General features: G+C 34.1%; 1 protein-coding gene across 12 annotated transcripts in view; it reads left to right on the forward strand.

Moving 5' to 3' along the window:
* Positions 1–16,807, forward strand: part of RBM26 (RNA binding motif protein 26) — an 85,590-nt gene that overhangs the window by 45,154 nt on the left and 23,629 nt on the right. For 5 of the 12 annotated variants that reach the window (XM_032864179.1, XM_032864173.1, XM_032864175.1 and 2 more), the window contains exons 10-17: positions 901–1,012; positions 2,119–2,278; positions 4,238–4,402; positions 5,051–5,182; positions 6,398–6,469; positions 13,486–13,611; positions 13,940–14,014; positions 15,402–15,569. In XM_032864179.1, coding sequence (XP_032720070.1) covers positions 901–1,012; positions 2,119–2,278; positions 4,238–4,402; positions 5,051–5,182; positions 6,398–6,469; positions 13,486–13,611; positions 13,940–14,014; positions 15,402–15,569 — 1,010 coding nt within the window. The remainder of the gene's footprint in view (positions 1–900; positions 1,013–2,118; positions 2,279–4,237; positions 4,403–5,050; positions 5,183–6,397; positions 6,470–13,485; positions 13,612–13,939; positions 14,015–15,401; positions 15,570–16,807) is intronic. The other 7 variants (XM_032864180.1, XM_032864182.1, XM_032864183.1 and 4 more) reach the window with 3 other exon arrangements.

Raw genomic sequence — 16,807 nt, forward strand, 5'->3', positions numbered from 1 at the left:
CCTGTTTGTCACATTCCAACTAAGTAAATGTAAAGTTGGAAGTAGCAGATGTGTACAGCTCTTTTAATCTTGAATACCTTTTTATTTTTTTTTTAAGATTTTATTTATTTATTTGAGAAAGAGACAGTGAGAGAGACCATGAGCGAGGAGAAGGTCAGAGGGAGAAGCAGACTCCCCATGGAGCTGGGAGCCCGATGTGGGACTCGATCCCGGGACCCCGGGATCATGACCTGAGCCGAAGGCAGTCGTCCAACCAACTGAGCCACCCAGGCGTCCCTTGAATACCTTTTTAAATCAAGTGTGCTTTCAATCTTGAATACCTTTCTAAATCAAGTGTGCTTTGTGTTACTGTGTTGATATTTAAATAGGCAACTTCAATCACAACTGTATCAATTCTTTTTTTTTAAGTTATCAATTCTTGAAGGTCATTGGGTTAATGTTAAATTTTGAATAAATTTCAATTTGAATAAATGTTAAATTTAGGTCGTGCATTTGATTTCAAAACTATGAACTCAAAGCCTTAAATAAATCAGAAACTTAAATTTCTGATTTATTTGTACATTTATTTACGGGGAGGGTGATGGCCAATGAAAATAGTGACATTGATTTTACCTTTACCGTTCCCTTCCCCCCACCGCTACCTTCAAAAGAAGTGGCCTGTAGAGTCATATTGTAATTTGACATGTAAGAATTACTGAGTCTTCTTTAGTTAGATATGAAGTGAATTCAGAATAAGTTAAAATCCTTTAGATTATTATATTTGAATCTGCATTTATTTCTGTTTCTTCTAAAAATGTATATTTGGACAAGAAGCCAGAACTTTGTTTTCAGTATGCATGTAAGGAAGTATCTGTGATAAACAGAAAATATTAATCTGTGCTCTCTTTTCTTTTCAAATAGAAAAACCTCCTAATAAAAGCAGTATGAGAATAGTAGTGGATTCAGAATCAAGGAAAAGAACCATTGGTTCCGGGGAGCCTGGAGCTCCTACAAAGAAGACCTGGTTTGATAAGTAAGCTGGCAGGATTGAGAAATTTTAATGTATAGTGATTTTTAGGATACTGGAATATTATTTGGCAATATAGTATTCTCTTTCAAAATGAGCATTATATAATTCTTTTCTCTAAGCAGTCTCACACTATAGTGTACATTGATTTCTAAATATTTGTAAGTTAATAGGTACTTGGAGAGTATTTTCATACAGAAGTGTTGTGGTGGTCAAGGACACAATTTTTCCTCTTCCTTCCTTTCCCCACCTCCAGAAAAAAACACTGCTTAACTTAGAGATGTCAGTGAAAACTACCTATATAAAGGATAGTCGTGAGACTACTATTGTAGAAGGAAGTTGGGTCAGGTTTGGGAAGAGGCTTTAGCATGTAGGCAAGTCCTATTAAGAGCTGGAAAGTGATCTTTTGGGGAGCTGGGGAGGCTGGATAGTCATTAAAGTTGTCAGGGAAGGGCTTCAGAGAAAGAGGATCATTGAAAGAACCAGAATGTTGGGGTGCGTGTGAAGATTCTCTTATAACATTTGTAAGTTAAAGGAGAGAGGATCACACTTTCAGAGCTTTAACATAATTTAGTAATGGGTACTATCTAGTTCTGGCTCTGCCTGTAATTCTGTGATGTAAGGAAAGTGTGTAACCTCTCTGGGCCACAGTTTTGGCCTTTTTTCAAGTGCCAAATATATGGTTTACAGTTTTGACATTTTTTTTTTTTTAAGGTGGAAAGTGGTTCAGATGGTTATACCTTGTTTTTAATCAGTGTTTTAGAATAGGATACATTTCAGTAAGCTAGCTTTTGCAAAAGTGCAACAAAAATTGTATATGCAAATTTACTGAAAGAGCACTGGACCTTTCCTGCTTAAGTGGGCGTGGATTCAAAGTGGGACATAATAAATGGCATAAGAGAACTCTTCTCAGTTAGCTACTATGAAAGATATGTACGGTAGTAATTAGGAAATTTCAGTTTTTGGAAGAAAATTTCAATTTTCTTTATCAATCAGTAATTTCAGTTTTGAAAAAACAATAGAACTTAAATTGTAAAACCTTACTAATCTCTGCTTGATAGGGGGCAGGATTTATAAATAAATATATTAATCAACTTGATTTTTTGTTACAGGCCAAATTTTAATAGAACAAACAGCCCAGGCTTCCAGAAGAAGGTTCAGTTTGGAAATGAAAACACCAAACTTGAACTTAGAAAAGTTCCTCCAGAATTAAATAATATCAGCAAACTTAATGAACATTTTAGTCGATTTGGAACCTTGGTTAACTTACAGGTAAGAGCTATGCAGTAATTCTGTGGTCTTTGCTTAATTATTTAGGGAGGGATTTTAATGCAGTAAGAAAAATACTTTTATAAAGGAATATGGAAAATTTGGTGACATTCTAAATTTGGAAAATTGGAATGATACGAAACTATATTTTTAAAACAATGTGTGATTTTGAGTAAGTTTTTTGCTCTCAGGAGGCAAGGAGTTTTGATTGATCATATTATATACTTTCTACCTAATAGAAGTTATTACAAAATTATAGCAAACTTTAATCAGAGTAGAAAAATCTAATCTTTTAAAATTATTTTTTAGTTTTTAAAAAGACTTTATTTGACACAGAGAGAGTACAAGCAGGGAGAGGGAGAAGCAGGCTCCCACTGAGAGGAGACCCCACCGTGGGGCTCGGATCCCGGGATGCTGGCTGGGATCATGACCTGAGCCAAAGGCAGATGCTTAATCCACTGAGGCACCCAGGTGCCCAGGAATATCTAATCTTTAATAGTGTTCATTTCCTCAGTTTCTCTGAAGCATTACAACAGAATGCTTCAGTCAGGATGTTTCTGCTGCTCGTATATCGGGAAGCACTTAAACGATAACCTTTGGGGGGCCCAAATATCAGCTAATTAAGGAATACTTAATTAGTTCAAATATTTACTTTTCCTCTATCACTTTTGAACATCCTTAAGGATTAAGTATCGGTGTAATTTGTATATGATTTCACCTAAAATTAGACCTTGGCTTGGGTATTTGTAATTTGTGAGATTATTTAGTATTGAGTTAACATTATATATGTCAAAAATACTGTAATAATGTTGGGCTTTTTTTCCAGTATGTATGGTGTTCTTTTCAACTAAAATAATTACTTCCCATAACCTGATAAAAATAACTTTTAGAGAGTACAACTGAAGTCGATTATTTGGAAAAGTTTGCTTTTTTGACATTTAAAAGATAATACAGGGGCACCTGGGTGGCTCAGTGGGTTAAAGGCCTCCCTGCTCTGGAGAGCCTGCTTCCCCACCCCGCCGCCTCTGCCTGCCTCTCTGCCTACTTGTGATCTCTGTCTGTCAGATAAATAAATAAAATCTTTAAAAATAAATAAATAAAAAATAATATAAAAAGAACATGAAAAAATGCATGCTTGCTTGGTGTGGGGCAATAGAAGTTTTTTTTTTCCCCCCTAGAGATTTTATTTGACAGAGTGAGAGCACAAGTAGGCAGAGAGGCAGAGAGAGAGAGAGAGAGAGAGAGGAGGAAGCAGGCTCCCTGCCTAGCAGAGAGCCCGATGCGGGACTCAATCCCAGGACCCCGAGATCATGACCTGAGCTGAAGGCAGAGGCTTAACCCACTGAGCCACCTAGGCGCCCCGGGGCAATAGAAGTTTATATAGAATTTAAAGGAAATGTTTCCACCTTAACTCTTCGTGTACTTCTCATTCCTTTCCCCATATATCCCCATAATCCTATTATTGTTAAAAATATATATTATTCTAGGTTTTTTGTATTTATCTATTTATCAGTTAGCACACGCAAAAGATACATATATGTTAAAAAAATATGCAGGCCCATGGTATACATATTACTCCACAGTTATGTAATCTTGAATATCTCTGAGTATCTTTTTACAGCAATTCAATTTTATCTACCACATTTAGATGTAGACACAAAAAAGTTTTCAGAATATTCTTTTCCTCTTGCAATTTAAGTGCCCTGGTAAAATTAGGGAAATTTTCAAAACTGAGGAGCAAAACATGGTATCTCACTACTGTATCAGTTTGCATTTTTTATACAGTCCTTAGTTAACATTTCTTTGGGAGTGAAAGTAAACTGTGGTAAATAATCTAGGTGTAAGAAAGGGTAAAGATAGAATACTTCCTGGAAGGACCAGAATTTCATCTCTTGAGGAATTTTATTGGATGAAACAATGGATTCTTTTGGAATTCACTGGTCTTAATATTTTAAATCTTAGGTTGCTTATAATGGTGATCCTGAAGGTGCCCTTATCCAATTTGCAACATATGAAGAAGCAAAGAAAGCTATATCAAGTACAGAAGCAGTACTAAACAATCGCTTTATTAAGGTTTATTGGCACAGAGAAGGAAGTACCCAGCAGTTACAAACTACTTCTCCAAAGGTAAGAGAGAGATTTGTGTGAAATTCAATGCTTTTCTCAGAAAGCTCTTAGCATACAGTGTTTAAGAGCAGGAGTACTGCAGTCAGGTAGACTTAAATTCAGATTCCGGCTCTACCTCCGAAACGTGAAGACTGAAGGAACTTATTTAATGTCCCTAACCTGTTCTCTTTATTGTGAAGTTAGTCCCTAGTTTAGAGAATCATTGGATGATAAGATAAAAAGCATATAGAAAAGTCCCTAGTAGATAGGAGATAGTCAGTATGTGGTAGCTTATACATATTCCAGAAACTCATACTGTGTGTTCGTTTTGGAAATCCTTCCCTTCCTTTCTCCCTCCCACCTTCCCTCTTTTCTCTTTTTCAGTCACTGAATCAGTCACTAATGTTAGATCAGTTGCTTACAGGAGGATTTTATAGCAGTTTGTTTCTCGATTGAATTTTCTCCTGTTCATTATTTCCTTTATTAATAAGTTAATTTATGCAAAGAAAAACATCTATGTATGTGTGTGAAGGAATTTGGAAGACAGGTTTTGATTATAAGCTGCGCTTTTAAAACTGTCTGCATGGGCGATGTAATAACAAATAACAGAGGTTACTTGACCTGTTCATGAGCTGATCCTCTTGTTTAACATTTTTTTCTTGTTCTGAGGTAATGCAGCCCTTAGTCCAGCAGCCCATTTTGCCTGTTGTGAAGCAGTCAGTCAAAGAGCGATTGGGTCCGGTACCTTCAAATACTATTGAACCAGCAGAAGCACAGAGTGCCAGTTCAGACCTTCCTCAGGTAAATGAAAAGTCTTATTGTGTGTGTCTCATAACAGGTTCTCAGCAAATTAGTGTCCCTTGTGATTCGAATTATAGTTAATTGTGTATATCTTATACAGAAATACAGTCTGTACGTATATGAACTCCGCCTGTAAATTTTCTTTTTACCATTAGCATAAGATTTTCACATTCTGTTTTTCCTATAGTATTTGAATTTTAAATTCTTTTCTCTAGTTAATACTTGAGTTCCCTTTCACTTTGTGAAGGAATTAATTTTAAGCAAAACTGCCTGAAAAATGAAGTTCAGTATATTAAATCTTATTTTTCCCATCATCTTTTACTTGACTAGATTTCTATTCCAGAGAAGATGATACAGTAGACTGCACCAAAAGCTTTTGCGAAGGGAAGGCTTAAGCCATCAGGTTTTAGCATGCTTGATGATACTGTTTCAAGTTACTTACATAGTTCTCAGAACTTTGCATCACTCATTCCTGAGTTTCAGATTCTCTTCTCCACATGTCATTCCCTTCCCACTCCCTTCCACACTTGAGTGGCAGTTTCTTGTTTCTGCACCCTCCGTCTTTGAAACTTAGCTTTCTTTTTCTCTAGATATTTTAGCATTTGTTGTTCAATGTAAGCATTAGGATGTAGTTAGGATGCTATTTTATTAAAATAGTCTTCTGGGTAATTCCTGAAGAGTCAGATAATGAGATTGTATGGAAACATGCAGAATGGAAATTGATAAATTTTCAATTACTAAAAAAACCTCCCAGTGATAATAATTCCCCATCCTGTTATCTCAAATCATCACCAGATACAGTGTATTTGGCTATAGAAACATACTTTAGGAAAGAATGGCTTTTATTTTTAAGCTCAAGAAGCAGGCAGATATTTTAGTTACTCTAATATTTACAGTGTTCACACTTTCTGCACACTTGTCAACATAGGATTCTAAGAATTTATGATTCTGTATCAGTGGAGGGACTTTAATAAATACTTAGTTGAAACCTTACTTTACATCATGATTTTTTTATGAGTGCATAATACTGCGTACTATTTGTTTTTCTACACACATTTTCTTTCTGTCTCTGTCTTTGAAAAAGGCCCAAGTTTGTGTGATTAACATCAGTATACTTAACGAGTTAGTATATATTAGTAGAATCAGAATGTTCAAAATCCCAACAGACCTGTGTGTTTGGGGAAACACTGAATATGTCCATTTTAATTTTTTTAGAATGTAACTAAGTTATCTGTGAAGGACAGGTTGGGTTTTGTATCAAAGCCATCTGTTTCAGCAACTGAAAAGGTAAGAAGAACAATAGCATGATCTGTTTGTCTTGGCTTCATAAATGTTTTCAGGTGGCATCTTAATTTTTTAATTTTTTTCATAGTTCTAAACTCTTGCTTCTTAATAGTATCTGTATCTCTTATTCCTACCTTTTTGCTTTCCATCTGCTGAAAAAGAAAAAAATTTGCCTACCTTTTTTTTTTTTTTACTTTTTGCATCAGCATTTTAATATTTGCCTCTCACTATGTGTCCATGTGCTTCCTTCTTTTCATTTTCTCATTTTATTACTATATTTTCTTTAGCGACATTGTGCATTTTAATTTGAAAACTCTGGCAGCCTAATGGAAAAGGCCACAAATTAGGAATTTTACCTGAGTTTGAGTTCTGGCTCTTCACTTACTAACCGCATGATACTGGGCAGTGCTCTTAACCTTTCCAATTCCTTTTCCTTGTTGGAGAAATGATTGTAAATTTGTGTTGCTCACAGAGTTTTGTGAGGATTAAATAAAATGATTCATTTAAAAGTATTTTTTAAATTGGAAAGGATGATGTAAATGTAAATTTGTTATTTATTACTAACAGCTATTGTTCATAGCCTGACAATTGTCATTTGTCATTTCTTTTTTTAAACAGTGGGGTAATTACTGATTAAATGGACCTATCTCATAGTTTTGTGTAGGTGTGTTATTTATTTTTTCCATTTAGGTATGAGTGAATGCTTTGGTCTTTAGTCTTATTTGATATATGGAATCACAGAATAGGATTAGATCATTTTTCTCATTTCTGTGTCCTCACCTTAGAAGGAAAGTAAGGCCCAGTGGATAAACTAGGAATTACTGAGTCAGGACTGGAATGTGGGCTCCTCTATTTTATATCTATGGCTCTTTCCATTATTAAGATTATGTAGAAAGTTGAGTCTATATGTTACATAGAGCATCCCGTGAAAGGGCTGACCTCTCTTTGCTGGTTCTTCAGTATATTCTCTTCCTTATTTGCCATGTTAAACTAAGGCAATTCTAGAAATTTGAATTTGAATCTCATTCCGTATTTCAGATTTTCGTCTTGGGCACCTCAACATTACTTCAGGCATAATATGCTTAAAAAATGATGATTTCCCACCTAAATTAACCTCTCCTCCTCACTCCAACTCTGGAAGTTATACCACCCTTTTCCAAGTTGTGCAGTCTAAAAACCTGAGAGTCATTCACTTGTGTTTGTCATCCACTTCTTTTTCTCCACCACCTTCAGTTTCTTGGCCTCTGGATGTGGTGTCCTAGCCATATGCTCCTGTAGTTTATACTACCACCACTGTACTCCCAGACTTATTTTAATGTTAACTTCTTACAGAAGTTAAGAACTTCATTTCCCCAGCTACATAACTGCTTGATTCATAGCATATCATATCTCAGTTATTTGGGGCTTATGTCTCTGTGTTAGATCTTCTTTTTACCTTAGCAAGCCTTTTTCTGCTCATTATTTCTCACTCTTTCCTGCCTTTTTTCTTTTTCTTTTTTTTGGTGGTGATTGGTGATTTTCCTGGAGTGCATTTTCCTCTAAGTGAATTCTAGTCATTCTTTTAAAGATTTGAAAAAATCTCTTTACCCTATTCTATAAAATCTTTAATTTTTCCCCCATATGATGCCTCCCTCTTTTCCCCCCTGTATTTGTCTATATTTTAGTCCATGCTACTGACTTTAGCAGTATCTAAATATTTGCTTTGATTAGGTTTATCCACCTTGATAGTAAGTAACTAAGGAATAAAGAAAATAAGTCTGTCACACTTTGCTTAGTAATGACCAATTCTGGAGAGTTCTGAAAACTTTATACTTAGCATCTGTTTACGTCAAGATTTAGACCCTGAAATTTATAGCTTTTACAGAACTTTTCTGGTATGTTTGCTTCTTTTTTTTTTTTTTTTAATGTGTTTTATATAGCTTTAGGATAAAAGAGATACAGATTTGGAATTGATAGTGTACATTTAGTAATAGAGTTACCATTAACTGAAAAATCACTAATGGTAGTATTTTTATGAAGCAATACTGTAAATACTCTAAAGAATCTTTTAAGGAAAGCAGTTATTTAGAAGTGTGTAACTTTCAGTCATCTTCAGTGAACTTCTTTATAGAATAGCGTTTTGTTTTTGCTTATTTTTGGTTGTTCCCGTTCCCCAAGTCTGTAGGGGTTTTTGATGAAGAATCCTTAGAGCTTAGTGATTCAGAGAAGTCTTAGGAAGGATAGAAGAATGTTTCCCATCATCAAATTGAAGGCTGGGAAATACTCAAAACTAGTACCTATACAGTGTCTTCTGTCGTTATGAAAGCAAGTAAGTATACAAATATAAAAAATTTCCGCTTCCTCTGAACAACACTGAGTAAACCCTTCAGTGATTCTTTATTCTAAAAGTCCATTTTTATGTTGAGAGAGAAAACTTAAAACCTAATTTATACACTGAAATCTTAAGACATTGCAATAGCTGTTAAATAGTATGATTTGGAAAGAGTGATCAGTGAAATGACGTTTGAGTACTTCTCAAGATAGAGTGATTTATTAAGAATAAAGGTGGCATCTGTCTGTACTGCCTTGATTAGTCTACAGAAAGACTTAAGACTGTCCAAATTATCTCCCTAAGACCCTTTTAACTAAGAAAGTAAAATGATTAATTACATGAATATTTAAGGTTTGTGTATCATTATCAGTTTCAGGTGTAGGATGTTATTGTTCTTAGCAGCTTAGCAATAGTTTCTTTCTCTCCCCCACCCCCGACCTTTTTTAAATCTAAAAATATGTATCTTTGTCTCTTTGCAATATGATATGTTAACATATGCACCATGGGACTTTTAAAAGGGAAATTATGTGGTATACTGAAGGAACATTGCGAATCATTTGGAGACTTCAGCTGTTAACAGCTGACATTAGGTATGATCCTGAACAAAGCTTACTCTCTCAGTTTCCTTAACTAAAAAATGCAGCCATCTAAGTAACCCTCTGATGTTTTAATTTTCATTTGTTTTGTAATTTTGCTACTTTAAATATAACAGTTAAGGAATTTATGAGTTTCTTTTCATAACTGTTATTGAATACTTTTGATTTTTTTTAAGATTTTATTTATTTATTTGACAGAAAGAGAGATAGTAAGAGAGGGAACACAAGCAGGGGGAGTGGGAGAGGGAGAAGCAGGCTTCCTGCTGAGCAGGGAGCCTGATGCAGGGCTCGATCCCATAACTCTGGGATCATGACCTGAGCCGAAGGCAGATGCTCGATGGCTGAGCCACCCAGGTTCCCCTGATTTTTTTTTTAAATGCATTGATCTCTCTCAGGATTATTACCTGGATTATTTAGTCAGAATTATTACCAAGATTGTTTTGTTTTTTTTTTTTTAAAGATTTTATTTATTTATTTGACAGAGATCACAAGTAGAGAGGCAGGCAGAGAGAGAGAGATGAGGAAAGCAGGCTCCCCGCTGAGCAGGGAGCTCAATGCAGAACTCGATCCCAGGACCCTGAGATCATGACCTGAGCCGAAGGCAGCGGCTTAACCCACTGAGCCACCCAGGCGCCCCTGTTTTTCTTTTTATTTACAAGAATTAATAGTAGTTACGTCTGATAATAATTTACATAGGAATAAGATAAAGAGGTGTTAATGGATTATAACATGTCTTGTTAAGAAATTGACTTTTGTCTTGGAAAGTGAGAGGTAGTGGTATGTACATTTTAATAACAAAGCATATATGATACTTTTCAGCTCACTTTTTGAATTCAACAAACCTTTGACACCAAACCTAATAAGTATGTTAAGATAAGAGATAATTATAAGCAATAGCTCATGAATGTCTACCTAAAAATCCTAAGCTAAGTATTAGCAAGTTCTCAGTGATAAGAAGAAAGAAAATACGTACTGGCCAGGTAGAATTTATTCCAGAAATGCAAGATTGAGTTAACATTTGAAAATCCACTTAATTTACCACATTAATAAAATAAGGGGGAGAAAAGTGGGAAGAACCTCCTATGATTATTTCAGTAGAAAAAGCATATGATGAAATTTATTAGTCACAAAAAAAACAGCACACAAAATAAGAATAGAAACTTCCTTAATTTGATAAAGTTTTTCTTCATAAAACATCTAGAGCTAAAATACTGAATAGTGGAATATTGAATGATTTTCTTCTTGAGATCAGGAACAAGATCTCTTCTTGAAATCATCACTTTTTTAAGTGTAGGGCCTAACCAGTATAGTAAGGCAAGAAAATGAAATAAATGGTGAAAAGATGGCAAAAGAAGAAACAAAACTATATTTACTCGCAGATGACATCATATATGTGAAAAATCCAAAGGAATTCACCAACCTTTGGAATTAATAGGTGAATTCAGTAAGGTCAATATATAAAAAAATACAGCGCAGGCAGAAACCCATTTGGAAAATAGAGAAGGTGTGATTGTTTGAAAAGCCACCACCTGTGCTCTGACTGTTCTCAGGAGTTGTAGCACCTTCTATTCTTTTGGATTTGTCATGTCCTTCCACTGGTTTCATTCTTAACAGATTTTCTTCTCTTTTATCACAACTCCATCTTTGTCTGTTGAAAATACAGATATCCCTTGCTATTCATACTCTTACTGTCTAAACTCTAGAACCAAATAGATTCAAATAGTGAGCAGTTTTTGTGATCATATAGTTCATTGTTTATAAGACATTTTATTTTCACCTTTGAGCACCTCTGAATTAGGCTACATCTTATTTGTGTTTGAGGCTATAATTGGCAACATTTTTGTCTTTAGTAGGGGTACATTGTGATAATGTGTTTCATAGTGACGTCCTGAACTCAGTGAAATATGCCAGCTAATGTTCTGTGTAGAGAGAATAGAAGGCAGTTCCTGGATAAAACAAGGAGGTGGGATGCTTTTAGGAGTAAAGGAGTCTTCTCATTCTTGTCATACAGTTTTATTCACTTCGAATCAGTATTCTTTAGTCTGATATCAGATGTTAACAAATACACTTTGAAAAGGAGTGTTCCCTTCTCACTGAAATTGGAGAAATGCCAAATTAAACAAGTTACATGGGTTTCTTTACTTCAGGCCTTCTTACAGCTTTTATGGTAAAATGCATCTTAAAACTAGAAGGTAGGTTTGTATTATTTCCAACTTATTTGAGTATAAAAATCTTTGGTCACAACTTTTCAACTCTTTATGGCGTGCTCATGAAGGAAACAGTTTATGAGACACTTAGACTGTCTTTAGCACATTATCTTGTGTTTCTCTATAAAGTTATTCTGTCATCCTTGTATGATCGTGCAGTTTAGCATCACGTGGTATGGTAAGGTAGCTTAGAAGAAATTTTTTTTCTGATATTACAGAGAATGGTGACTGAAGTTAGACTGCAAAGTAAATCTGTATTTACTCCATATATTACCGAAGGCAACCGTTTCATTATTTTTAGTGATATCTGAGTATTATTTTTCGTTATTGAAGAAAATTATCAGTCAGATTTGATACACCTCAAGTATTATAAAGAACCTTTATTTTTAAACATCAGTTTTATTGTGTAGAACCAGTATAATTAATAGTATTCTAGGTTTTTATGTTACTTGGAGGCTAAAACATTCTTGAATACTTAGACTAGTGATGAGTTGTCTAATCTTTGTGATGTTTACTAATCTAACTTCATGAAAGCACATTAGAAAATAGTGTCTGGTACTTCTCTGATAGAACCAGATGTTTATATTTTAGTAGCTAAAAGGTCGGGCTTTTTCTCACTGATAATCTTCTGTTTGTGTAGTTCTTTTAACCTATTTTAAGAAGGGAACTCCCTTAACACTTTGGAAACTGTGTTTTTTTTTTCCCTCTGGAAAGTTACATTGTTCACACATATGGTTCCATGTTTAGTTTTTATAACATTCATAGATTACTCTTAAGGGATCTCTAGACTCCTTTCTTAAAAACTGGTAACTGGCCACACCCTGGAACCTACAGCTTCCTGCTTTTGAAGAATGAAAAAGGTGGCCTATACACTTTTATTTTCATGAATGACCCTTGTCTAGATTGTACACTTCAGTCTATCATCATTTCAGTTTAATTTAGTGCAAAACTATTCATTGAGTGTTTACTACATGCCCTTGCACTATTCTAGGCACTGAAGATAGAGTGGTGAATGAAGCAAAAAAAAGCTGTTCCCTCATGGAATGAATTTTTGAGTTTGTAAGGACATTAGATGCCATCAACTTAAACATTCTCATTTTATAGATGAACAAACAGGCCCAAAGAAGGTGCTTGAAGTTACCCAGAGTCTCATAATCAGTTGGTAACAAGGTTTAGGTACTAGAAGTGCAAAGAGGAGAAAGACGTGGTTTTGGTGGTTTTACTGAATAGACGGACACATAAATTAATACATCATTAGGTCATTTTAGTTAGGTGTTTGAATAGCCGTAGGAATAAAATTTCATGGAAGGATCTGGGTAGAAGAAATAAATAATTAGGGGTTTGCGGAGGTCTTGACCATTTGGTGCTGAACTTGAGCTAGGTTTAAGGGAATAGGGTCACTTAAAACAGAGGGATCAATGCATCAAAAGGAAAGGAGAAAGAAAGCAGTTTCTTAAGTTCTTAACAAAGGTTAATTTCAGAACTATAAATCGTGAATGATCATGTTAAATTGAGGGACAGTATCCAGTTTCCTCCTGTGTCATGCTCTTGTGTACAGTGTTTGCTCTAGTCACTAGGAATATTAAGTAAATGTTTTTAGCAACTAATATTTTCACAGTGATACAGTAATTGCAGTGTTTTTTTCTTGATTTCCAGTTTTTGTGTGTTCTTTTTTTTTCTATAGGTATATGCTGTTTAGTTTTTTTATTTTATAGTTTATGCCTCAGTCATACCCTTTCAAATCACTAAATGTGGTTTAGTTGATAATGTTACAATTATTTAAATAATACATTTATTTCAGTGTACTAATTTTTGACAAAAGTGTTTTAAAATTGGGTTTTGTAGAAAAGACAGGTATCATGAATGCTTAATACATTTTTTAATAAATTGAATTTGTATTGGTAGGTGTTGTCTACATCTACTGGCCTAACTAAAACAGTATATAATCCAGCTGCTTTGAAGGCTGCGCAGAAAACCTTACTCGTTTCCACCTCTGCAGTTGATAATAATGAAGCACAGAAAAAAAAACAGGTAAATACAGATAATAGTGTCCAAAATGTGCTTGTAGGAAAGCTTTTCTGCATATATGTGTTTTTTTCAAGACTTATCACAAGACAGAACTAAAAGAAAAGTGTATGTTGGCTGCCACTGAACTTCTCTGTTTTTCATAGTGTAATAATAGGTATTATTTTGGGTTGAAGGATTCTCTTGAAACTTACATACGTATTTAACTTGTAAACTTTACATTTAATTGTTGCCAAACTGCTGCATTTACAACCATTTATTTCCTCTGGAATATCTATGTATCAGAAAAATACACAGTAAATATTCTAGTGATATTCTTGGTCTCTTTCACTAGGAGGCACTGAAACTTCAGCAAGATGTAAGGAAAAGGAAACAAGAAATTTTAGAAAAGCACATTGAAACACAGAAGGTAAAAATATTAGATTTGGCAAAATATATTTATGTTCTTTTAATTTTAAGTAAATTTAATTTGACACTATATAGCTAATGCTAAGAAATATATTTTACATAATTGGAAAGGGTAAAACTGAAATATTTGTGATAAGGTATATATATCAGTTGATTAATGTATTGAGGATGAAGAGCATTAAATGGTGAACTGGGGTTTGGAGTGATTTCAAGGAACTCGGGTGGTCACCTTGAAGTGAAAATGAGTGTTTATCAAGATATGTTGCTGCATAGTAGTTTGTCAACTGATAGTGAATTGGAACCTTTTTCTCAGGTTTTTTTTCTGTTGAAATATGTATCTTTCTTTAATTGGCTTGGAGTCCTCTAGTTTTGTGTCGTCCACTGTGGTAGGTAGTAGCTTCGTCCAACTTTTGAGTACTTGAGAAAGGTCTTGTCTAAATCGTTATGTGCTGTGGATATAAAATGCATACTAGATTTCAAAGATGTCATATGAAGGAAAAAAGTAAAACATCTCAGTAATTTTTTTTGAAATACAGCATTTTGGATATATTGAGTTAAACACAGTATTAACTTTACTGGTTTGGGTTTTTTAAAGTCTTTTTAATGGGGCTGCTAGAAAAATGTAAAATTGCATGGTTTGCGATATTTTGTGCAGGGTTGCTCTGTGACATTTAATTAGTGTCAGTTCTTGATTATGTCTAGTAATAAAAGTTAGGGCATTTCAAAATAGTGAAAATGCAGAAACTTCTTAAATTTCCACTTATAATTTCTAATTTAAATTTGGATATACTTGGTAAAGAGAAATTACAGTACTTTACAAGCTGAAACCAGCTTGACTGAGAAAACCTGTAATATGTGGTATCTTCTACCCCATATTGCCTTGTTTATCTTTTGATTCCTGTCCATGTTGTGGATATCAGTCTTACGTTAGCCAGTTATTGTTCCTTGTGACAAAGAAAGTAAGTAATGTTTTAAGATTTCATTATGTGAAGGGAGCCATAAAACTTCTTCTGGTTCTTTCTGGGTTACAGACTACATTTGGAGTGGGAATACTTAGGGCCAGTAATATCCATAAGGATTGGAAAGTAAAATTACTGATACTACTTTAAATTGACCACTTTTTAGTGGTCAGATTGAATTTCGTATGTTTGTGCTTTGAACTTATATTCTGAGAGACCAGTGATAACGTGTAATTCTTTACAAAGTGTGCCAAGATTAAGACTTGAGATAGCACCACCAAAATCTGTTATTCTGCTTAGAAGTTGTAAGCCTTGCCATAAATATATAAACTAAAACTAGTAGTTATTTATATTTATTTTGCTGTGTTTGCTTTGTTAATAGTATGAGGAATATGTATCTTAATTTTTTCTTTTTTAAAAATTTGGCAGATGTTAATTTCAAAACTGGAGAAAAACAAATCAATGAAGTCTGAAGATAAAGCAGAAATAATGAAAACTTTAGAGGTTTTGACAAAAAATATTACCAAATTGAAAGATGAAGTCAAAGCTGTTTCTCCTGGACGTTGTCTTCCAAAAAGTATAAAAACCAAGACTCAGGTATTTTACTTTGTGTTGTTCTTCATTATACTACTTACTAAAAAACATTTAAATGTTACACTGCTTTAAGATTATTTTCCTTTTAGGTAATATCTTTTGCTTAAAATCTGACTATTCTTTGCTAACATTTTTTCCCTCCTTCATTAATTAATAGTAAATATGTATAGATAAGCAAACTCTATTAATCTTTTAAATCCTGTTTCTATTAATTTTTAAAATTCTTTAGATTACAGTTGTAAAGTCAGTAATTAGGAGAATAGTTACGGATAATCTTTAAAAGATAACTTGAGGACAAAGTGATACAAGTTTGAGGGAAGAATTTGAACTTTATTTTATTTTATAAGGAGTTCATAGTACAAAAGGTTAATAAACAGAGGTAACATTCCAGATGCACCTGGGTATCGCAGTTGGTTAAGCATCTGCCTTTGGCTCAGGTCATGATCTCTGGGTCCTGGAATCAAGTTCCATGTCCAGCTCCCTATTCAGTGGGGAGTCTGCTTCTCTTTCTCTCTCTACTCCTCTGCTTGTTCGTTCTCTCTCTTTCTCTGAAATTAGTAAATAAAATCTTAAAAAAAAAAAAACATTCCAGCAGCCTTATATTGAATTGATTAAAAGGGGGGAAATTCAAGTACATCAATCTGTTGGATGTGAATAAGTGAGGAAGATAATTTCATGTGATAGTAAGTGATTTTTAAAAATCTCCAGTTATACAGTATTTATACTTGGTGTTGTGTGTATGAACGTATATGTGTAAAATCATGAATTCATATTGATATTTCTGATTGTCTCCAGTACCACAGGATGCTTCTTTTCCTCCTCTTATTCCATATTTTATTTCCTGTTGCCATAATGACAGCTTGCTTCCCACTAACATCAGTACAGTATTCATTTTCACAGTCATTTAATACATTCCACATAGTTCCTGAATTGCTGTAACAATAGCACTTCCGACCATTAAGTAAAAGATTCAAAATGTATTTGCATTTTTTACAAGCTCACAATATATTCAACTAAGTATAGGGTTAGAACTGTGGCCTATGATTACTTTTTTTCCCCTTTTGTGTGATTATGCCATCAATTTAATGAAGTTAAATGTATGTCTATTTGTAGTCAATTTTGGATCCCCCTCCATTTCATTCTTGCTGACTTTATTTTTTGAATAAAACATAAACATGATTTGAAAGTTAAATTATATTAAAAAAGTATATATAGAATACCTTTTCCCTTTGATCCCTGCC

The sequence above is a fragment of the Lontra canadensis genome, unplaced genomic scaffold (assembly GCF_010015895.1).
Source record: "Lontra canadensis isolate GAN:19392208 unplaced genomic scaffold, GSC_riverotter_1.0 scaffold26, whole genome shotgun sequence".
NCBI lineage: Eukaryota > Metazoa > Chordata > Mammalia > Carnivora > Mustelidae > Lontra > Lontra canadensis.